Source organism: Fistularia commersonii, chromosome 2 (assembly GCF_037954325.1).
Source record: "Fistularia commersonii isolate RoL2024-O1a breed Wild chromosome 2, RoL_Fcom_v1.0, whole genome shotgun sequence".
Taxonomy (NCBI): domain Eukaryota; kingdom Metazoa; phylum Chordata; class Actinopteri; order Syngnathiformes; family Fistulariidae; genus Fistularia; species Fistularia commersonii.
The window spans coordinates 1,770,001-1,791,699 of NC_141285.1; the positions used below are offsets into that span (position 1 = coordinate 1,770,001).

At 41.0% G+C, this 21,699-nt stretch overlaps 2 protein-coding genes across 2 annotated transcripts in view; both read left to right on the plus strand.

The window, feature by feature from the left end:
* Positions 1 to 395, plus strand: part of exo1 (exonuclease 1) — a 13,911-nt gene extending 13,516 nt beyond the window's left edge. The window contains exon 15 of the mRNA XM_086164062.1: positions 341 to 395. The gene's annotated coding sequence lies outside the window, so the exon portion shown is untranslated. The remainder of the gene's footprint in view (positions 1 to 340) is intronic.
* Positions 396 to 10,389: 9,994 nt separating this feature from the next.
* On the plus strand, positions 10,390 to 19,145 carry LOC147236114 (uncharacterized). The gene is made up of 5 exons (XM_086163973.1): positions 10,390 to 10,475; positions 13,924 to 14,007; positions 14,117 to 14,237; positions 14,312 to 14,466; positions 14,898 to 19,145. The coding sequence occupies exons 2-5, from the start codon at positions 14,005 to 14,007 to the stop codon at positions 18,825 to 18,827; spliced, it is 4,209 nt and encodes a 1,402-aa protein (XP_086020099.1). The 5' UTR covers positions 10,390 to 10,475; positions 13,924 to 14,004; the 3' UTR covers positions 18,828 to 19,145.
* The last annotated feature ends 2,554 nt before the right edge of the window (positions 19,146 to 21,699 follow it).

The following is a 21,699-nucleotide window of genomic DNA, read 5'->3' on the forward strand; positions in this document are numbered from 1 at the left end:
GACAAAAAAAACCTACATATACATATATAAAGATAAAAAATATAAATAACCACTTAGGGAATAAATAGAAAAATATGGAGAAAGAAAATCCAAAAAAGGTGAAAAAAGGGTTTATCATATTTATTTTTAATGGGTTTTTATATGTTATTTTAGTGTTCCCTTTACTTTTTGGAGCAGTGTATAATATATATATATATATATATATATATATATATATATATATAAGTGTGTATAGATAAATGCCGACAAGCTGCAAGAAGAAGGCAGGTTATGTTAAGAATGTGAAGGAACGGTGCGTGGTTGCGTTTTTTTACGTACGCATCTTTGTTTTGTTCTGCAGGTGTTCCTCAGAGCTGCAGGTCCAGACCTGAAGAGACGGCGGCGGATGAAACACGGATGGAAAAGAGGCCGTCGACATGTAGGAACACAGCAGGATCTCTACTGCCATAGGAAGATTTTTATTTCCTTGCGTTTCCAGCCGTGTACTTTTGCGCTCCCGTCCAAATAGATGGCAGTTCCACAACATTTCCACTAAATATCAGCAGAATTTCCAAGTTACGTGCTCTGTGTTTTTGAACGTTCCCTGACAGGAACAAGAGGTTTTTTAAAGTTGTCAGCAAAAGCATTGTTTTAACCCAAAAGGTAAAACATATAACATCTTTTGCTAATCTTTGCAATAAATGTTTTATAAACATTGGTAAAGTGCCATGTAATAATAACTATAATGACAATGATCATAATATTGAAAAACTACTACTAATCATAACTGTATAATAATCATAATAATAACAATAACAATCATTATTATTACTATTATTATCACGAAGATACACTAAGTTTTTCAAAATTGCCAGCAAAAGCATTATTTCAACCCAAAAGGTAAAACATCTAACACTTAAAATCTCTTTCTATAAAAGTTTGGTAAATATTGGTAAAATGTCATGTCTTAATAACTAAAATGACAATAATAATAATATTGAAACACTTCTGCTACTACTACTACTACAACTATGACTAATAATCATAATAATAAATAATAAATAAATGATAAATAATGCTAATAATGATGATAATATTAATCATCATCATTATTATTATTATTACAACTATTTGTATGACTGTATAATAATAATAACAACATTAATATTATTATTTTTTTATTATTGTTATTATTATTATTATAATTATTATTATTATTGTTGTTGTTGTTGTTGTTGTTGTTGTTGTTGAGTTGGCTGTTGTTATTGTTATTATTATTGTTATTACTATTATTATTATTTTCATTATTATTATTATCATCATCATTAACATTATTATTATTATTTATTATTATTATTATTATTATTATTATTATTATTTTCATTTTCATTATCATTATTAATAATAGTACTAGTATTTAAATATTATTATTTTTATTGTCATTATTGGTTGCCAAATGCTGGAACTGGGGCTGGCAGACAGGAGGTCTAAGACCAAAGAGAAGATTTATGGTAAGATCCAGAGAACAGGTTGAGATGGAGAAGGTCGACTCTCTTGACGACACCTGAAGGGAAAAGCAAAAAGGAGAAGAAAATAAAATAACAAAACAACACCAACAAGGATGTTTGGATCCGAGGTTTTGTGTCCTTGTGCGGCTCAGTTCTTTCACCTCAGTAAGCTAGATTGAGTTGAGCCCTGCAGCTGTGATGCCGTGCACGCCTGCGGTGCCGTGCACGCCTGCGGTGCCGTGCACGCCTGCGGTGCACGCCTGCGGTGCACGCCTGCGGTGAGGTGCACGCCTGCGGCTCATCACGTCTTGTCAAGCTGAGCTTATAAGGAACTTCCAGAGTGTCAAACTACAGCGCCCGCCTCTGCAGGGCCTCCTTGCCACCATCCCGGTCCTCCCTTCCTGGTGGATCCTCAGCTCCTCCTGAGAAACCATCACAAATAATAGATAGAATAATTATATCCTTTTCAACACCGGTTTTGCTAATAATTCCCAAGATTTCAGCTCAGATCTGTGAAAAAAACAAACAAACAGGCAAACCCAACTCTCGCCCAATGACCGCAAGATTAGCGGTGCTGCTACTTCTTATCCGTTACGTCGACGCCGGCTTCGGTTTCGGCATGGAAATACTAAATAAGGGCCGTGGATGACCTCTGACCCTCGGGGAATCTTTACGTCCTCAGTTGCAGGACCAGAAGAAAATGATGCGCATCGGTTTTTCGGACAAAAAAAAAAAAATTGAGAACTTTTCTCCCCCCTTCTGCAGCATCAAAAGGAAAAAAAAAATCTCAAAATATAGAATTTTTTCAATATGCTTTTGCTGCGAGGCGACGTGTTCGGTTTCCAGATTGACAAGTGAGTCGGATGAACATTTTGAAATAACGGCACCCTGTAATTATTCATTTTCAGCGTTTGAAATATGATAAGGTGAGAGATAAAGGTCGTTGGCCGGCTTTAAAACGTCTCCGTGTTTCGTTCATTCAAAGACTTCCATCAGAGGGTCTGTTTGGACAAAACCCTTTTCTTTTGAATTATGCCATTTTTTTTCTTTTCTTTTTTTTTTTTAAGAACTTGTGACAGAGAGGAAAATGAAGTCTTTGAGTTTTTTTGCTGACATGTTTAATGTGGTCTTTCTAAAATAATCGTTCATTTTATTTATTATCTGCAACATTTGTCTTGCCATAATCCCATACAATAATTCACTTTAATCGCCTATTTCACATTCCCACTTTGCTTATTTATTCCTGTATATTTGTAAATATGAGTTTGTTTTTTTTTCCTCTTTTTTTAAAGATATTTATAAATATATTTAAGATATATTTCTACTCTCCAGAGTTTCTTATTTATTTTTTATGTGTATTTTTAGCTTGTCATTCACTCACTCGTACCCCCACAGGTGTTGCTGCTGTAGGCATTATTGTACACTTTTGCACATGTTTATACTGATTCTATATTCAAATTTATTTTTTGTCTATTTTTATAACTTTTCTGACTTGATACATTTTTCCCAAAGCAGGATGTGAATAGGGATTAAAAAAAAGACAAGAGTATAACAGGGCGTGACTGGTGTGAATGGGTGAGCTAGCGAAGCTTAGCCGCATCTATTCTTTTATTAATAACAATAATGCATTTTTTGCAGATGATGTGGTTCTGTTGGCTTCGTCGGTCCCATTATCTCCAGTTTAGAGCCTTCTGGACCAGTTTCCCCACTGTAAAGAAGACACCAGGAGCCACGCGACCCTTTTGAAATTTAAAATGAATTAATACGTCGTATAATGTTATACATATTTTTTTGTCCCGATGCAATCAGAATCGGAAAAACTTTATTTGTCACAATTGGGGTGCACATGGGGGAGCAGCTTCGACGTTGAACATGTGAACGTCAAGAGTAAATAAAAAAAAAAGAAAGAAAATTAAAGATATTACTTATACAATATTGCGCAAATTGTCAGTACCAAATCGCTCTGCATTTATATTGTTGCGAGTCACGAATGTTGGGGTTTAAGTAGTTATTTCACTGTAAAGGGAAACATGTTTCTACACATGTGACAATAAACGCTTTAAATGTTTTAGCAAAACGTGTCGCAAGGAACGACTGCAGAGAAACGAAACATTTCTTCACGCAACAAAACAGTTCGAACTCCAAAAAAAAAGTTTGGTTGAAGGTTACTTCCCATCCCTGGTGGTCTCGGCATCGCTGGTCTCACCACCGTCTCCTCCACCTTTCCTTTCCATCTGGCTGATAGTCTTCTATCTCTTGGTACCCCTGACACTTTTCTCCACCCATTCCAACCTGCTTGGACCCGTCTCTTCACCTCTTTTCCACACTCTCCTACGCTCTTCACTGTTGACCCCAAATACTTGAAATCCTCCAGCTTCTCGATCTCCACTCCCTGTAGCCTCACCGTTCCACCCGAGTTCCTCTCATTCACACACATATATTCTGTCTTGCTGCGACTAACTTTCATTCCTCTCCTTTCCAGAGCATACCTCCACCTCTCTAGATTTTCCTCTACCTGTTTTCTGCTCTCACTACAGTTCACAATGTCATCTGCAAACATCATGGTCCATGGAGATTCCTGTCTCACCTCATCTGTCAGCCTATCCATCACCACTGCAAACAAGAAGGGGCTCAGAGCTGATCCCTGATGGAGTCCCGCCTCCACCTTTAACATCTCTGTTACCCCTACAGCACACCCCACCACTGTCTCACAGCGAGCATACATGTCCTGCACCAACATACTTCTCTGCCACTCCAGAGTTCCTCTCTTGGCACCCTGTCATATGCTTTTTCTAGGTCTACAAAAACACAATGCAGCTCCTTCTGTACTTCTCTATTATTCCCGGGTCCTACGAGTGTGTCGAAGTGTTGAAATGTCGAAGTGTTGTTGCGCAAGACGCGTATGATCAAGAAAGGACTCCTCCTTCGAGGCTGAGCACATGCTTTTGTTTGGCCTTGTCGATAAGCATAGTTTTCCCACATAAGGGTATGGTTAGATAAACTGTTTCCACAACAAGACCATTCAGTCTGTCGCACACACTTCATAGCGAGACGTACAAGTGTAAACTCGCTAATTCGCACATCTGGGTGGCTCAGGGTCTGAGCCGCCGGCATGGTTTTGCATTGAAAGAGGAAGGACTTTAATCAAGTCATGTTCTGGGTGATCTGATCTTCACCACAGCTTCATCCTTTCTGTCAGGTGTCCGTCAGAACCCTGCATTTAGAGATTTCAATGTTAAATCATCTTTGTATTTCTTATTCTATGTGCTTGTGCCAAAGATGCAGAGTTTTGAAGTGGAGGCGCCATGTTTGCAAGGCGCTGACATAAGGCTCCCTGTCGTCAGGCAGGACGGGACCGCATTTTTGTGCATTTTTCGCCACGCAGTCACTCCGCTCCTCGTCTGAGATCAGAGAATATTCAAAGTATTTGAATTATGTTTACATCTGTGACACGGTGCAATGCTTGCCACTAACAGGAAGGAAGGTCTGACCTGAATTGGCCGGATGTTTGGATGACAGGGTGAATGGTTGTACGTCTCGACACGAGGTCACACATATTTATTTATTCTGTATTATTCCAGTATAAATCTAAAACCCTGCATGACCCCAATTTGACTTGTTATCTTTGTTTACAAATTAATTGCTCTTTTTTGCTCCTTTTTTTTTTTTTCAAGCGAACTTGCTGATTATCTGACGGAATGCAGAATGTGAGAAAGAAAGTAAAGGGAAATGAAGTCGGTGAATACAAGCGAGAAAATGCACATAAGGTGGTATGTTGGAAAAAATTACTTTGTTTTATATTCTGTCATTGTGTGAACAGAAGGGGTTACAATGAGGGTTTATTTTCTACACTGGATTCAAAGATTTACACAGGGTGCAACAAAATTTAGAGATAGCAGGTGCAGTCAAAACAAAAACAGACAAAAAACAATCTTAAAAAGCCAGATAAAACACAACAATACAACAATCACAGCATCTCTGGGTTACAGATACAAGACAGAAATAAAATATATATACAGTATATATATACAGCTGCAATATACAGCTACAATATATACAATATATACAATATATACAATATATACAATATACAGCTCAAAAAAAAGGGAACACTCAATGTAACTCCAAATCAAACCGTCTCGTAATTCATTTTAAGGACGTTACATCAACGCTGGATTAGCCTGGAGTGTGTTTTTACACTTTTATTTGGAGTGGGACTCCAAATCCAGACCTCCTTGGGTTCTTACATTTGATTTCCCCTTGATAGTTTTTGTTGGATTTTATTGTCAGCACACTCAACTATGTAAAGAACAGAGTTTTTTTTAATGAATATTAAATACCAAAGTATTTAATAAGAATATTTCTTTCATGCACATTTAGGATGCGTTATTTTAGTGTTCCCTTTATTTTTTGGAGCAGTGTATAGTATAAGATATATATCTATATATAAGACCAAAAATCAATTAAATAAATAAACAAACAAACAAACAAATAAATAAATAATAAATGAAAAAAAAAAGAATAAATACATAAAAGATATATATATATATATATATATATATATAAAAATATGAAAAATATAAATAAAAACAAGAAGAATAAATAGATAAATATGTAGAAAAAAAGTAAAGAGGTAAAAAAAGGGAAAAAAAAGGGTTTTCTATTGTTCAGGGTTGTGCAGAATTTAGTGCAACATTGGAAATAAATCACAGTTCATAGATAATGAATGACTGAATGAATGAATGAATGAATGAATGGTTCGCAGTTGTAGATCTGGGTTGTGTCCGCAGCGGTGCTACCTTTATTTACACTGTATTTGAACATTATTGTTCGCTTGTTTGTTGAGAAAGTACAAGAGGGAAGTTCAGCGGTTGAGCAGGACAAGGACAAGGTCAAGTTAAAAATACAAACGTGACTCTAAATTGTTCTTAAGTGTGAGTGAAAAACTGAACGGTTGTGTGGATTCTTCTAAATGCCCGTGATTGACAGGTGACCTTTAACCCTGCGATATAAGCAGTACTTATAGCAAATAAATAAGTAAATAAATAGATACATGAACAAATAATCAATCATTAAATAAGCAAATAAATAACTATGTAAATAATGAACAAATAACAATAAATAAGCAACAAATAAATAGATACATAAAGGATGAACAAATACATCAACAAGCGAATAAATAGATACATAAATAATGGACAAATAAAAAAGAATAATATAAGCAACAAATAAATAGATATATAGATGATGAACAAATAAATCAATAGGCAAATAAATAGGTACATAATGAACTAACAAATTAATCAGTAAATAGCTACATAAAAAATGAACAAGTGAATCAATAATCGAATAAATAGATACATAAATAATGAGCAAAGAGATAAATAAATTAGCAGATAAAAAGACACATAAATAATTAACATATTAATCGATAAGCAAAAAAATAGATACAAAAATAATGAACAAATCAATAAGCAAATAGATCTGTAAATAATGAACAAGCAAATAGATAAATAAATAAATACATAAATATGCAAATAGATAAATAATGAACAAACACACAGATAAATAAATAAATTAGCAAATAAATAGATCCATAAATAATGAAGAAACAAACAGATAAATGAATAAATTGGCTAACAAATAGATACATAAATAATGAACAAGCAAAAAGATAAATAAATACATAAATGTGCAAATAGATAAATAATGAACAGACACACAGATAAATAAATAAATTAGCAACCATAGATAATGAACAAACAAATAAATAAATACATAAATAACAAACCAACAAACAGATAAATAAAAACATAAATAATGAACAGACGAGCAGATAAATAAATAGATTAGCATATAAATAGATCCATAAATGATGACCAAGCAAACAGATAAATCAATAAATTAGCAAATAAATAGATCCAAAAGTAATGAACAAACAGATAAATAAATACATAAATATGCAAATAGATAAATAATGAACAAACACACAGATACATAAATAAATTAGCAAAAAAAAAAAATAGATACATAAATAATGAAGAAACACACAGATAAATAAATAAATTAGCAAATAAATTGATACATAAATAATGAACAAGCAAACAGATAAATAAATAAATTAGCAAATAAATAGATACATAAATAATGAAGAAACACACAGATAAATAAATAAATTAGCAAATAAATTGATACATAAATAATGAACAAGCAAACAGATAAATAAATAAATTAGCAAATAAATAGATACATAAATAATGAACAAACAGATAAATAAATACATAAATAAGCAAATAGATAAATAATGAACAAACACAGATAAATTAGCAAAATAAATAGATACATAAATAATGAAGAAACACACAAATAAATAAATAAATTAGGAAATAAATAGATCCAAAAGTAATGAACAAACAGATAAATAAATAGATAAATATGCAAATAGATAAATAATGAGAGAGAATCCATGGCAACATGTCATAATGTCGCACGCTAGAAACCATCTTCATGAGAAACAGATAGATAGATCCACAGACGCACAAACACTTTGTCCATCACTCACCCAGCCTTACACACTTGCAAACACACACACACACACACACACATGGTGAAGTGTCATTTGTTGTTCTGCGAGGCATCATTTGCGACATTCCTGCGGCCTCGGCGCGAGTCACGGCCCTTCGGCTACAATGCGCCACCCGTCCTCGGCCTCGGAGACGGCGATGTCTCGTCCCGCCTCGAACCTTCAGACTCCCGCGCTTGAATGACAACAGCCATTTCTGTTCTCACACATGGCGTCCCGTTGCGATTATGTAACCGGATTAAGCGTCTGGCGCTTTCGGATATGGGATGTTTGCGAACGGCGTGATCTCACGTGTCCGTCGGCTCGGACGGCTTTCGCTAAACCGTTTAACGGCGCGGCGTCGGCAAAAACAAAACAAATATGTCGCGTAAATATATGGATAAATGAAATAATTGTCCTTTTTTATTTGGGGTCGGCCTACAGTTGAGGACTGTGTGCAGACGTATGCTAAAAAAAACACAGATTTAATAGAAAAAATGACATCATCGCAATAAAAGTTGTTAAAAGGTTAACGCACAAACACAGCCATATGAATATTCCATTTATGTATATATTATATAGTGGTATATATGCTTTTCTTGTGTTCATAAATACAATTATAAATAATAACTTCTCCCTCTTTAGGATATACAGGACTGTCTCAGAAAATTAGAATATTGTGATAAAGTTCTTTATCTTCTGTAATGCAATTACAAAAACAAAAATGTCCTACATTCTGGATTCATTACAACTGAAATATTGGAAGCCTTTTATTATTTCAATATTGCTGATTATGGCTTACATCTTAAGAAAACTCAAAAATCCTATCTCAAAATATTAGAATATCATGAAAAAGTAATTTTTGTTTTTTTTAATTGCATTGCAGAAGATAAAGAACTTCATCACAATATTCTAATTTTCTGATTTAATTTTTTTCTTCATGTTATCTGACAATGAATATAGATATTATTCTTGATATTTAGGTATTTTACGCAGGTGGCAGCGTGGGAGCGGGCAGTCTGTATAACGGACGGATATTTAATTAAAGCATGTGAATGAGCTACATAATAATACATACAGACATACATTTCTGAAAGTATTAAAAATAAGCTTTTTTTTTCAAACATTCGTTTTTCTCATTCATCGATCGCATGAAATGAGAAATTTCTCTCCTGTCTCCCACAAACAAGGTGAATTGAAATCTGCAGGAGTGAATCCACTTTATTTTCTCACCTGCTATTATATGTTATTATTTGCTGACCGGTTTTTGCAATAAACTCTACAGAAATCTCGATATTCCGATGCAACACATGACATTTATGTTTACAATTTTAGATTTTAGATTTGCTAATTTATTTATTTATCTGTGTTTTTGTTCATTATCTATTTGCATATTTATGTATTTATTTATCAGTTTGTTCATTACTTTGGCATCTATTTATTTGCTAATTTATTGATTCATCTGTTTGCTTGTTAATCATTTATGGATTTATTTATTTGCTAATTTATTCATTTATCTGTGTTTTTGTCCATTATTTATCTATTTGCATATTTATGTATTTATTTATCTGTTTGTTCATTATTTATGTATCTATTTATTTGCTAATTTCTTGATTTCTCTGTTTGCTTGGTCATCATTAATGGATTTATTTATTTGCTAATTTATTTATTTATCTGTGTTTTTGTTCATTATTTATCTATTTGCATATTTATGTATTTATTTATCTGTTAGTTCATTATTTATGTATCTATTTATTTGCCGTTAAATCCATCATCCTCGGTACAGGACGATCGTATCTGCGTGCACTTTTACGGTTTCGTATTTTTGTTTTTTTTCTTTTGCGCTCTTATTATTATCATGAATGAAAAAATGAGAAACCTCTTTTCCATTAATTTGCCCGCCTTGAAATCGACTCCGACTCCGAACGCTTCAGGGTCGAACGTCAGGTCACGAGATGGAATCGAAATTTCATCAATTCAATTTTATCTTGCGTTTTCGCAAGTCGAATCCGAGCGCCGTCCGCGTACTCGGCGTTCTCGAAGTCGTACGCGACGACAGCGAGGTGACAAACTCTCCTGTCGGAGGAGCCTTCGACACCTTCGGCCTCCATCCTTGCACCTGGTTAGTCCTGTTACGGGCGAGAGGCGTGTCGGCCCGTGTCCTCGCCTGGTTTCGGCTGTTTTTGTGTTACTCTCTGCGACATAGTTTCGAATCGAGGCGTGTGCGCGGCGAGGGGAGCAGGGGGGACGAAGGGGGGCGGCGCCGATGCGGATCGACCTGTTCTCCTGGCTGATTCTGACTTTTATAGGCATTTAAACCGGCGGATCCGTCCCATCTGCGGACAGAGACGCCGCGAGGAGACGTTTCCCTCTGAACCACGCAGTTACTGGAAGGTGGAGGACGTTCTGGACGCGCTGCACGCCAGGTGAGTTCACAAATTTTTGACAAAAAACATAAAAAATAAAGGGAAGACTAAAATAACTCATCCTAGATCTGGATGAATTGAATATTCTTAAATACTGTGTTCTTTACATACCCTTTTTTTCCACTTTTTCTACTACTACCACTTTTTACTTTCTATATATTTACCTATTTATTCTTCTAGTTGTTATTTATGTTTTTTTACATTTTATATATATAGTTTAAAAAATGGTCTTATATTATGTACTATATATATAAATATATCTTATATACTCTGATTATTACATACCCTTTTTTTCACTTTTTCTACGACAGCTACTTTTTACTTTCTACATATTTACCTATTTATTCTTCCAGATGTTATTTATATTTTTTTTACATTTTTTATATACATCAAAAAACGGTCTTATATACTATATATATGTATATCTTATATACTCTGTCCTTTACATATGTTTTTTTTTTTCACTTTTTCTACTACTACTACCACTTTCCACTTTCTATATATTTACCTATTTATTCTTCTAGTTGTTATTTATATTTTTTTACATTTTAAATATATTAAAAAAAAATTGGTCCTATGTCATATACTATAGATATGTTTATATCCATATTTTTTAAAAAAATTGGTCCTATGTCATATATTATAGATATGTATATATCCAATATACTGCTCAAAAAAATAAAGGGAACACAAAAATAACACAATAACACATTCACATCACATGGATGTGAATGAATGAAATATTCTTGTTGTTCTTTACATCGTCGAATGTGCTGACAACAAAATTACACCAAAATGATCGATGAAAATCCAATGTATGACCCCATGGAGGTCTGGATTTGGAGTCACACTCCAAATAAAAGTGTAAAAACACACTCCAGGCTGATCCAACATTGATGTCATGTCCTTAAAACAAGTCCAAATCAATCAGTGGACAGTTTGATTTCACACAAGTGTGATTGACTTGGAGTTACATTGAGTGTCGCCTTTATTTTTTTGTGCAGTAATGTTCATTTTTTGGTCTGTGCTGCACTGCTGTCGTAGAATTTGCCAAAATTATCCACTTTCTCACACAGCAAGGGCGGATCGTTCTGTTGAAAATAAGAAAATCATTTTTCCTATCATGCTCTTTGACCCTATTTCAATTTGAAATAAAAGTCGCTGTAAAATTTAGGTTCTATACTTTTAAATGTCCTGCATCTCAATCATGTTGAGCGACACACCCTCTTCCAGCCCGCTTGGCGTTTCCACTTTGCAAACAAGAAACGAACCGCGGGTTTCTTTCGCTTAAGCGGTCAGGAAAAGTGCTCGTTTCCCGCTGAGTTTTGCGCAATTTCGCGTCGGCGGATGGAGTCGCTCCGACGTCGCTACTCTTCAGCTAAGTTTTTCTTCACGCCGAACACCAGCGAGCGTTGATCTGCAAAGGTGTCGGGGCGTGGCGGCGCGACACGGCCAGTGTGTGCGGATCGGCGCGACGTGTCAACCGGTCAGAATGCATCCCGACCGACTGGTTTTAGAGACGTGCCGCATTCTCCTGCGCGGAGCTGGCAGAGGCCGGGGATTCCTGAGCCGTGAGGTGATACCGGCGTGGGCGTCGTTGGCCTTCTGTCCGTCCTTGCAGAGCTCGCGCATGTTTAAATCCTCGCCAAAGCTTTCGATTGGCTCGTGTTCTCCAGTTTGCCTTGCAAACATATGAAAGTTGTAAAAATAAAAGTTTGAATTACTCAGGAAAAAAGTCCGGGGTTGGTTTAGAGTTTATTTCTCGATGTGGTACATTTCAAAAATCCTGATATGAAATGAGGAAACTCAAATGAAAACAAACTTTGCCACATGATTCCAAAATAAGAAAAAAAAAAAAATGGAAATCAAATACAATGTAAAATGTATATACCGTATTTTCCCGACCATAAGGCACACCGTGCTAAATGTGCCATTACTATAAGGCGCACCTGATTATAAGGCGCACCTGATTATAAGGCGCGGGTTTTACATACAATCCACACTTCCCCCTTTAACGTTCTCATGGCGTCCTCTACGACAGCTTTTCATTATAATCCGCCGGAAGTTGCCGCGTTCCCGTAGTCCTGGTCCGGATGGAAAAATGGCACAGTTTCATGAAACGAAAGCACCAAGATGGACCTCCTTGGAAATGTTCAGTTTTCATTTCTTCCGCTAGCGTTACCGCTATTAGTCGAACGGCGACCGTCGAAACGCTTCTCCCACTCGGTCTTTGCTCGATGATCCGCCGCTCGAGTCTTTCCTCCGACTCGGGTCCGGATGGGTCCGACTCGTCTGCGGAAACTCAGCTGCGTCTTCTCGACCCGTCGGAGCTCGATTTCCAGCTTCCTCCACTTGCGAACAGTCGATTAATTAACCTTGAATTCTCTCGCGACTGCTGGATTTCCATGTTCCTCAGCGTAGCTGATGGCCTTCAGTTTAAAGTGAGCTTCACAAGCGTGTCTCTTTGCCATTTTCAGGGTTGTTAAAACAACGATGTTCTGCACGTACACGTTCTTTTATATACAATCCACGCCCACACTTCCCTCTTTAACGCTCTCATGGTGTTTTCTACTACGTCCGCCTTACAACAACAACACACACAGGGCCACTGCACTATTGGGCGCGCCGCACATTTTGAAAAAAATCTGAGACTTTTATGTGCGCCTTGTAGTCGTGAAAATACAGTATGTATGTTATTCGCATCAGGTTTATCAAATATGCTCGGAGAGCCACATCGGCATCATGGCTGCCACATGGAACGGTAGCAGTAGAAATGGAAAATAAATGTAACTGCTCCTTCATGTTCAATAACTCTGAATTTGTTTCTCATTCAAATCCAAAATGTAAAAAAAATAGTTTACGGTTAGCTTTTGGTGAACACATTCTGCTGCCGTCGTAGTTTGTCTTTTAATTCTTGGACAATTTCTTGTTTTTGTGGGAGGCTAACTTTAGCATACTTAGCTCCGCGTTTGGTGTCAAAATGCCGACGCAGATTGTGCTCTTTGACGACCGACGCCGCCTCAAAAAACATAACGCTTTTTCTCCTTGAAGAGCAAACATGTATTCATCTTTCCTGAAACTTTTCTCTCCCCGGACATTTCGGTATTTCTCAATTCCACATGTTGAAAACGGCACTGCGATCTAATGGCAGGACATGATCGGCATACATCGCAGAAAACGTGGTTTACGGTCAATGCACCCGTTTGACTTGTTTATTTTAAGACAATCGGACTTTTCAAGACGTTCGCGGGCCGCAGAAATGAGGTGTCGGGCCACATTTGGCCCGCGGGCCTTGAGTTTGACGCGTATCTAAATTCAGTTTTTTTCATCTGTTTTTCTGCAATATCAGTCAATAGATTGTGATTAGTAGAGCGACTGCGCCTCACCTCCACGTCTCCACTGCAACGCAGAAGTTTGTGCTGAACCCATGTTTTCCTCTGCCTTCTAGATACAGCGAATGTGCTTCCCCTGTTTCTTGCATTTGGAACAGATTCCGTGATATGAGATTCTAAACACAACCGGAGAAACAATGGTGAGCGCGAACGTCCGACCAAACGGCTGAAAATGTCCGCTTTGGTGTTTTTCGGGGAATCTTTGATGCAATTTGTCCAAATCGGTGTCATTGAATTGAACTATTTCAGAGTGTGGAGGGCAAGAGAGGCAGTATATCAGAAAGCCTGGTCCTGGATGACTCTGGAAGCGGCGTGGTCGTGGCGGGAGTCACGGACGAAGTGGTCGTCGCAAAGAGTGGCTTGCAAGAAGGTAAGAGAAGTGAACCGTTCACGAGATGGAAATATTTTTAGACGCGGAGAAATAAGTCCCGTGTTTTGCCGCAGGGGATGAGATTATCGCAGCCACCGTACACCTGGACCACCTCAGCAAAGGTGAAGTTCTCAGCATTCTTAAGGTCTTGGAGCCTTATGATATGAAGGTGCTGACAAAGAAGGACATAAATGCCAGTGCCGGCGTTGGTTCTTTGGATCTAAAGGAGGTAAAACCGTACACTTCGAACTAAACACGGCCATCTTTCCCTACTTTGTGTACAGAAACATTTACAAAAGACCCCAAAATGAAAGTGTAACTTCTGCACCAAAGGACAAGATGTTCAGGAATTTGGAAAATTTCGTTTGGTGGTTTTAGTTTCGGGTGCGTAACTTCGTGGGCGAATGTTTTAGTGGTGGGATCCAAACGTGGGCATACATTGCGAACATTTCTGACGTCGTGTCACGCCGATACTTCGGTCCATCCGAGGCTCGTAACAGGAATCCGTCATGGAATCCGAACGGCTCGGTTTCATAAACAAAGACGCAACCTGACGCGAAATGACAAAGAAATATCCTCGGACGATGAATAAAAATTAGTTTCCGACTGTCGTCGCCTGATGTTGCTCACCTATTTTGTGTTTCAATCCAATGCCAACAGATGCTCAGTGCTAATTTGCCAAAGCAGGATCTGGATGCTGATGTTTCCCTGAACGGCCTGAAGTTAAACGCACCGGGTGGCTCGCCGGGAGAAATCAATGGGCCTTCCCTCAGCGGAGACCTCGCCGGTGTCGGCCTGAAACAGCCTTCGCTGGAAGTTACCGGCCCGGATCTCAAGGGTGATCTGGACGTCGGCGTCCCCGCACTAGATCTTGGCGCCAACGCTGCTTCGCTTGATGTGGAGAAGCCGGGGGTTAAAGGCAAATACAAGGCTCCGCGATTCAAAATGCCGCAATTCGGTCTACCTCACTTTAAAACCCCAGAGGCAAACGCCGACATATCAGCTGACGTGGATCTACCGGCCGTTAACGGAGGTTTAGACCTCAAAGGCCCGCACGTGTCAGCTCCAAAATTAGACCTCGCAAGCCCGGATTTGGATTTAAAAGGGCCAAAAGTAGATGTGAACGGTCCGGACGTGAGTTTGAACGCCCCGGATGTCGACCTCGACTTGTCTGCTGACAAGATAAAGTGGCCGCACCTTAAACTCAAAACACCCAAGGTGAAAACACCAGAGGTCGAAATGGATGCCGACCTGTCTGCCCCCGATTTGAACCTCTCGCAACCAAAGATCGACGTAGGTCTGAGCGCGCCGGAGGTCGACTTGCCCAAATGTGATCTCAAAGGTCCGAATGTAGACATTCAGTCGCCATCTCTTGAGACCAACGCGCGGCATGGAAAATTCCACTGGCCACATTTCAAATGGATGAAAGGGAAAAGCTCCAACGCCGATTTAAATTTAGATGTAAATAAACCAGCAGTTGATCTTTCGCTTCCAAAAGTGGAGGGTGAGCTAGACATCCAAAATGACATTAGCTTGCCGAAAGCTGACCTGGAAGGCCCGAAGGTGGAAGTGGAGCGACCGAGTATCGATGCGACACCTCCCAGAATCGTTTGGCCTCATCAGAAATTGAAAAAGCCAAAAATCAAGATTGGGAAAGAGCTCAACGCACCTGATCTGGATCTCTCAGCGCCCAAGATCGAGGCCGGTCTCGATGCGCCGAATGCGGAGTTGAACCTCCCGAATGCCGAGTTGAAAGCCCCCGGCGTAGACGTCAATGTTCCCGATCCAAAAATCGATGCCCAATCGGGCAAATTTAAACTGCCGCATCTGAGGCTGAAGAAGCCCAAATTTCATGGCCCGAAAGCCAGCGTGGACCTCGACGAAGACCTGAGCATGCCGAGCCTCTCCCTCGCCGCTCCTACGATCGATGGTAAAATCGACACACCGGACGTGGATCCGAATTTGCCCGCCGTCGACATCAAGGCGCCGAATCTCGACGTGGACGCCGCCCCTGGCAAGATCAGGTTCCCCACACTCAAAAAACCAAAGTTCATGATGCCAAAGGTGAAATCCGAAGAAGTGGACCTAAATGCGGACGTGAAGATCCAAGACCTCAGCCTTGATGCTCCTCAGGTGTCACTGGAGGGACCTGATGTCGATGCCAAAGTTCCAGACATCGACGTTAATGCTCCGTCTTCAAAGTTGAAGTGGCCAACTCTCAAAAGGCCGAAATGGTCCAACAAAGGCCTTCAGGTCAACGGCGGAGATCTCGATGTAAATATCGACGGTTCGGTCCCGAATTTGGACATTGCAGCTCCGAGTATCGACGGTGAGATCGGTGCACCGGATGCAGATATAAACATACCGAAAGGTGAACTGGAAGCCCCCAAGATTAAATGGTTTAAGATACGTAAATTTGGAACACTGAGAACTCCAAAAGTTGATGCTGAGGTGAAAGTGCCAGACGTTGACGTCAAAGCCCCAGAGGTGAATCTGAGCGCACCGGATCTTAGCCTGTCCGCGCCGAAACTCGAGGCTCCGGACATCGATATCGACCTTCCTGAGGTTGATGCCAAAGTCCCGGATCTGGAGCTTAACGGTCCAGATCTAGACGTGGAAGTGCCTGACCCCAAAGTGAAGTTGCCAAAATTAAAGCTTCCGAAATGGCCAAAAGTCAAAGGTCCCGAATTGGATGCCGATATAAAAGCTCCCGAAATCGATGGTAGCCTCGATTTGCCCGAAGTAGATGTGAAGGCGCCCGGCGTGGATCTAGAAGGCCCTGATCTCTCCTTGCCGACGTTAAACGTCAAAGAGCATCTCGATGGACCTGACATTGACATCGATTTGCCGAAAGCTGACCTCAAAGGGCCCGACGTAGATATCGAGGGTCCCGACGGGGATGCAAAATTCAAATTGCCTAAATTCAAATTGCCAAAGTTCGACTTTTTCGGGCCGAAAGTAAAGAGTGCCGATCTCGATGCCGACTTTAAAAGTCCCGATATAAATCTGGGTTTGGATTCAAATCTACCCACGGCGGATATAAACGCACCAGACACAAACATTTCCCTTCCTACGTTGGAGGCTGGTGTTGCTGCCCCAGATGTGAACCTGAGTCTCCCTGACTTGGACCTGAAAGGAAAGGACGTCGACCTCAACGCACCAAATCTCGACATCGACTCTTCTGGCAATGTTGGCCTGCCAGGATTAAACATCGGAGAGCTTAAGGCCGATCTGCCTGACGTCAGCGTGAAGGCTCCAGATGCGTCGATCCCGGGCGGAGATCTTGAATTACCGGCCGTTCTCAAAACAGAAATGGACCTTGTAAACGCAAACGCCGATATTGGTTTGCCCGACGTGAAGGCGTCCACCCCGGCGATTGATGGCCCATGTCTGGATATTGATTTGCCCACAGCTGATGTCAAGGCTCCAAATCTGGATCTACCAGAAGCAGACTTCAAGGTACCTGGGTTCGGCTTGAAAGCTCCCAATCTCGATGCAGATCTCCCAGATCTACCAAAAGCTGAACTGGAGGCACCGAACGCAGATATAGGCCTCGGTAACGCAAACATCAGCAGCCCCGATGTGCAGTTAAAAACACCAGATGCGGAGTTCGACACCCATCTGGGTGACTTTAAGGTGCCTGATTTTAAACCCCCCAAACTTGATCTTTCAAGCCCCGATGTCGCGACTTCCGTCGAGGCTGGAATTCAGGCGCCGAATCTGAACCTAGACGCTCCTTCGGCAGATCCCGGCGTGACCCTTCCCTCGGTAGACTTGAGTCTTCCCGAGGTGAAGGGAGACGTCGACCTCCCAGAAGCAAAGGTAGAAGCTCCCAGTATCGACGCGGAAATTGAAAAGCCCAAACTGCCACATTTCAAATTTCCAAAGTTGAGCATCGGCTCTAAAGCTAAAGCTCCGGCGATGAGCAGCCCCGATGTGGAAGTCAACTCCCCCGATGTGAGCGTCGGTGTTCCCGAAGTGATTGTGCCTGGTTTGGATCTCGGAGTGGACGCCGAAGTCAAAGCCTCTCCAAAGAGTAAACTGCGATGGCCCTTCAAATGGGGATTCAAATCCAGCTCAGACAGCGAGGAAGAGTCCGGGGATGCCAAAGCGGAGGCCGCCGAGCCAACCGAGCCCGCCGTTACTGAAGATATCCCCGTATTCAGGTTCCACAGATTGCCCAAAAACAGCATGGTGGAGCCTTTTGACACCTTCGGTGCGAGGCTCGACTCGGAGGAAAAGGAATACGTGTTCAGCAAAGGTATCCGTTTGCCGGTCGTCAACGCAACGGCGAAAACAGGGGAAAAAGTCGACATCGTGGAACGATTGAGGATGGCGATGGAGAAACAACCCTCAACGAACGTCTCGCCGACCGACGCGAAGACGGATTTGGATCTGAAGCTTCCCGGCATCGACGCCGGCGCAGAGGGAAGCAGTTTGGTGAGAGGAGGTACTTTCAAAATAGAAAAGCCGGAATCGCCACCCGCCCTGGTCGCTCCCGAGATCTCGACCTTGGATGAAAATGACAAAATGTCTTTGAGCCTTTCCAACATGCTTTGCCTTAATACGGAGAATTCCAACTCCGAGTGATTCGTCCTGGTTTGTCCTGTGAAATGAAGCTAGCTGTACCTTTTTTTTTAATTTTTTTTTTTTTAATAATATCGCCAACTGCAATATCCTTCCTGTTCTTATCTCATTCAAATGAAGGAATTGGTTTTTATATGTGTATATTCCTGTTATTTATAGTGACTTTTGAGCAGATGTTGTTCATTTCGATGGATTACAACTCTTCGATAACTGTCTCAGTATTGCATGCGATAGGTTCGCTTTTCACGTTACTTTATCTGATCAGGTTTTATAAAACCGTGTCTCCAATCTCCTGGTAAAATAAAAAGCTATCTATGCTGAGTGCATTTGTGGTTCTTCATAAAGCAGAAACTAGCAGGTTTACATACAAACGGTGATCTCATTCATTCTGAAAAAATCCGAATCGGGAATCGGAGGAAATTGAGCAAAACATTGAGCAATTCTACAGATTTGGAACAATTTTTTTTTTTTTTTTAATTTAAAAACATCTATTTTTCAAGTTGTCTATTCAACTTTATATAATGCAGAGTTAGCAATGCTAGTTAAATACGGTATCCGTCAGAATAAACGACCGCTGGCAGAACCATCGCGATTCTCCGATCCCATTGCTGTTCTCACACTGTTTTGCCAAACGGACGCGACATCTTACATCAACTTGGTTACATAAGCCGAGCTGGCGTCGCCTTGCGAGTGAATCATTCATAACGCTTATCCTGCATTCATGGTCGCGGCGGCGCTGGAGCTCGAACCGGCTGTGGTTTGGCAGGGGGCGGGTTCACCATGGACCGGTGGCCAGTCAATCACAGGGCCAAATATAGAGACATACAAGTACTGACTCATCTGGGGAATTTGGGGTTTCCAATCAACTTATTGCATGTTTTTGGATCATGGGAGGAACACATGCAGACACTGGGAGAACTGGATTGGACGAAGAAGATGGTCGACAACCGATCAAGATGGCTTGATTGATGAGCTGAGATGGGTTCTGTGGGCTTCTTCGCGAGAGGTTTTGGGGTTGAGAACCACCCATACATGCATGATCGTAATCTGAAGGGATTTGAACCATGGACCTCTTGATGAGTGGTAGAAGCCCGAATCTTCTTCTTCTTCTTCTTCTCCTTTGGGCTTTTCCCTTCAGGAAATCAACCTTCTCCATCTAACCCTGTTCTCTGCATCCTAAATCCAAAAGTTTTCTCTGGTCTTCCTCTAGACCTCCAATTCCAGCATCTGTTTACCAATGTATTCACCATCCCTCCTCTGTACATGAGCGAACCATCTAGCCGCCCGCATGAAGTACAAGTCCCTAGTGCTTGCCTTCCAGTGAATGGGACAGCCCATCTTATCTCCAGGTTATGGTCGAGCCACATGTCCCTACCCGTCCCCTCCGATCTGCAATCTCTGGGCGACTGTCCGCCCAGTCCACCCCAACCGGTCCCGGCTCCTCTCGGTCTCGGCTCCTCAGTGGCGGAACGAACTCCCGAAAAAGGTCGGAACAGGGGAGTCGCTGCCTATCTTTTGCCGTGATCTGAAACATACCTCTTCACCAAGTACTACCCCACTTAGCCCCCCCCCCCCCCCCAAAAAAAAAAAAAAAATTCTGAAATGAATGTATGCGTGTATATGGTTCTAAGAAGGCTATTTGGTTGAGTGGTCACTTCTGACTTCCGGCTACTGGTACTTCGGCTCTTCGGTGACTGAATTGCACTTCTTGTTAGTCGCCTTAGACAACAGGGTCTTGCAAATGACTGGAATGTAATGTAATCTCGGTCTATGTCCAAAACATCTAACATGTGCCGTCCCTCTGACGGACTCATTCCCGATCCTGTCCATCCAGGTCACTCCCAAAGAGAACCTCAACATCTTCATCTTTGCCTCCTGTCTTTTGGTCACTGTCACTTTTTCTAGAGCATACAACATCGCTGGTCTCACCACTGTCTTGTCAACCATTCCTTTCATTCTGGCTGACAGTCCTCTCTCTCTTTGTACCCCTGACACTTTTCCACCCATTCCGAGCCCTAATCACGGCAAAAAGTCATTCAGACATTTTTGGGACGAAGCGTATGCTGGGAAGGTAATTTGAGGAGTTTTACTGGAGTTGCGGCGCGTTCCCTTCATTCCGACAGTTAATGATGGCAATCTGAGCTGTTTTAGATCAACCTTTTCCTAGTCTTGGGCTCACAACAACCTGAAACCTGGTAGACAAGCAATCACCAAAGCATTACAGATGAACGGCGAAGGACGTCCCGATCAGTATGGAGCGTCCAGAAAGGGGAGCGGATGTCGGAGCTGTGGCCAGAAAATATCGACATGTACGGTGTCAACTCTCCAAAATATCACGACCGACTGGAGAAGGAAAGGCGATCGACTGAATGTAAATCGTGATCCTGTAATTGTGATCCTTCTGTTAAGAACTCCGAGTGTCTGGATCCGGGTTCCGGTGTCTGCAGCTCCGTCACCTCAGTTCTTCACCAGTGAGCCTGATTGAGCAGGACAATGGATTTCAGCTGGAGTGCAGTGCACACCTGCGGGTCATCAGGTCCCATCAGGTTGAGCATAAGAGGAGTCTCTTTGGTGTCAGATTGTCCAGCTATAGTGGCTTCTGCCCCTCGGCATGGACTCGTCGCCGCGATTCCAGTCGTCCCTTCCCGGTGGATCCTCGTCTTCTCCGTAAGATCAATGATCTCTTTTAGCTCCTGAGTTCGGAGAGCGAAGTCGCACCGGTTTCCTCGCAAGTTCCTCGTTCTAGAGTTCGATGCCTCAGCTTTCCCGAGTCCAGAAACCCATACCTCGCAAGTTCCCGAGACTTCCTCGGACCCTCCATATATCCCCTTTGTAAATAAACCTCTCTAACGCCTTACCTCCTGAGTGTCTTGGC

Coding starts and splice junctions, on each gene's coding strand:
- LOC147236114 (XM_086163973.1), top strand. Junction 14,238..14,311: donor AAAGAGTGGCTTGCAAGAAG/GTAAGAGAAGTG, acceptor GTTTTGCCGCAG/GGGATGAGATTATCGCAGCC. Junction 14,467..14,897: donor GTTCTTTGGATCTAAAGGAG/GTAAAACCGTAC, acceptor CAATGCCAACAG/ATGCTCAGTGCTAATTTGCC.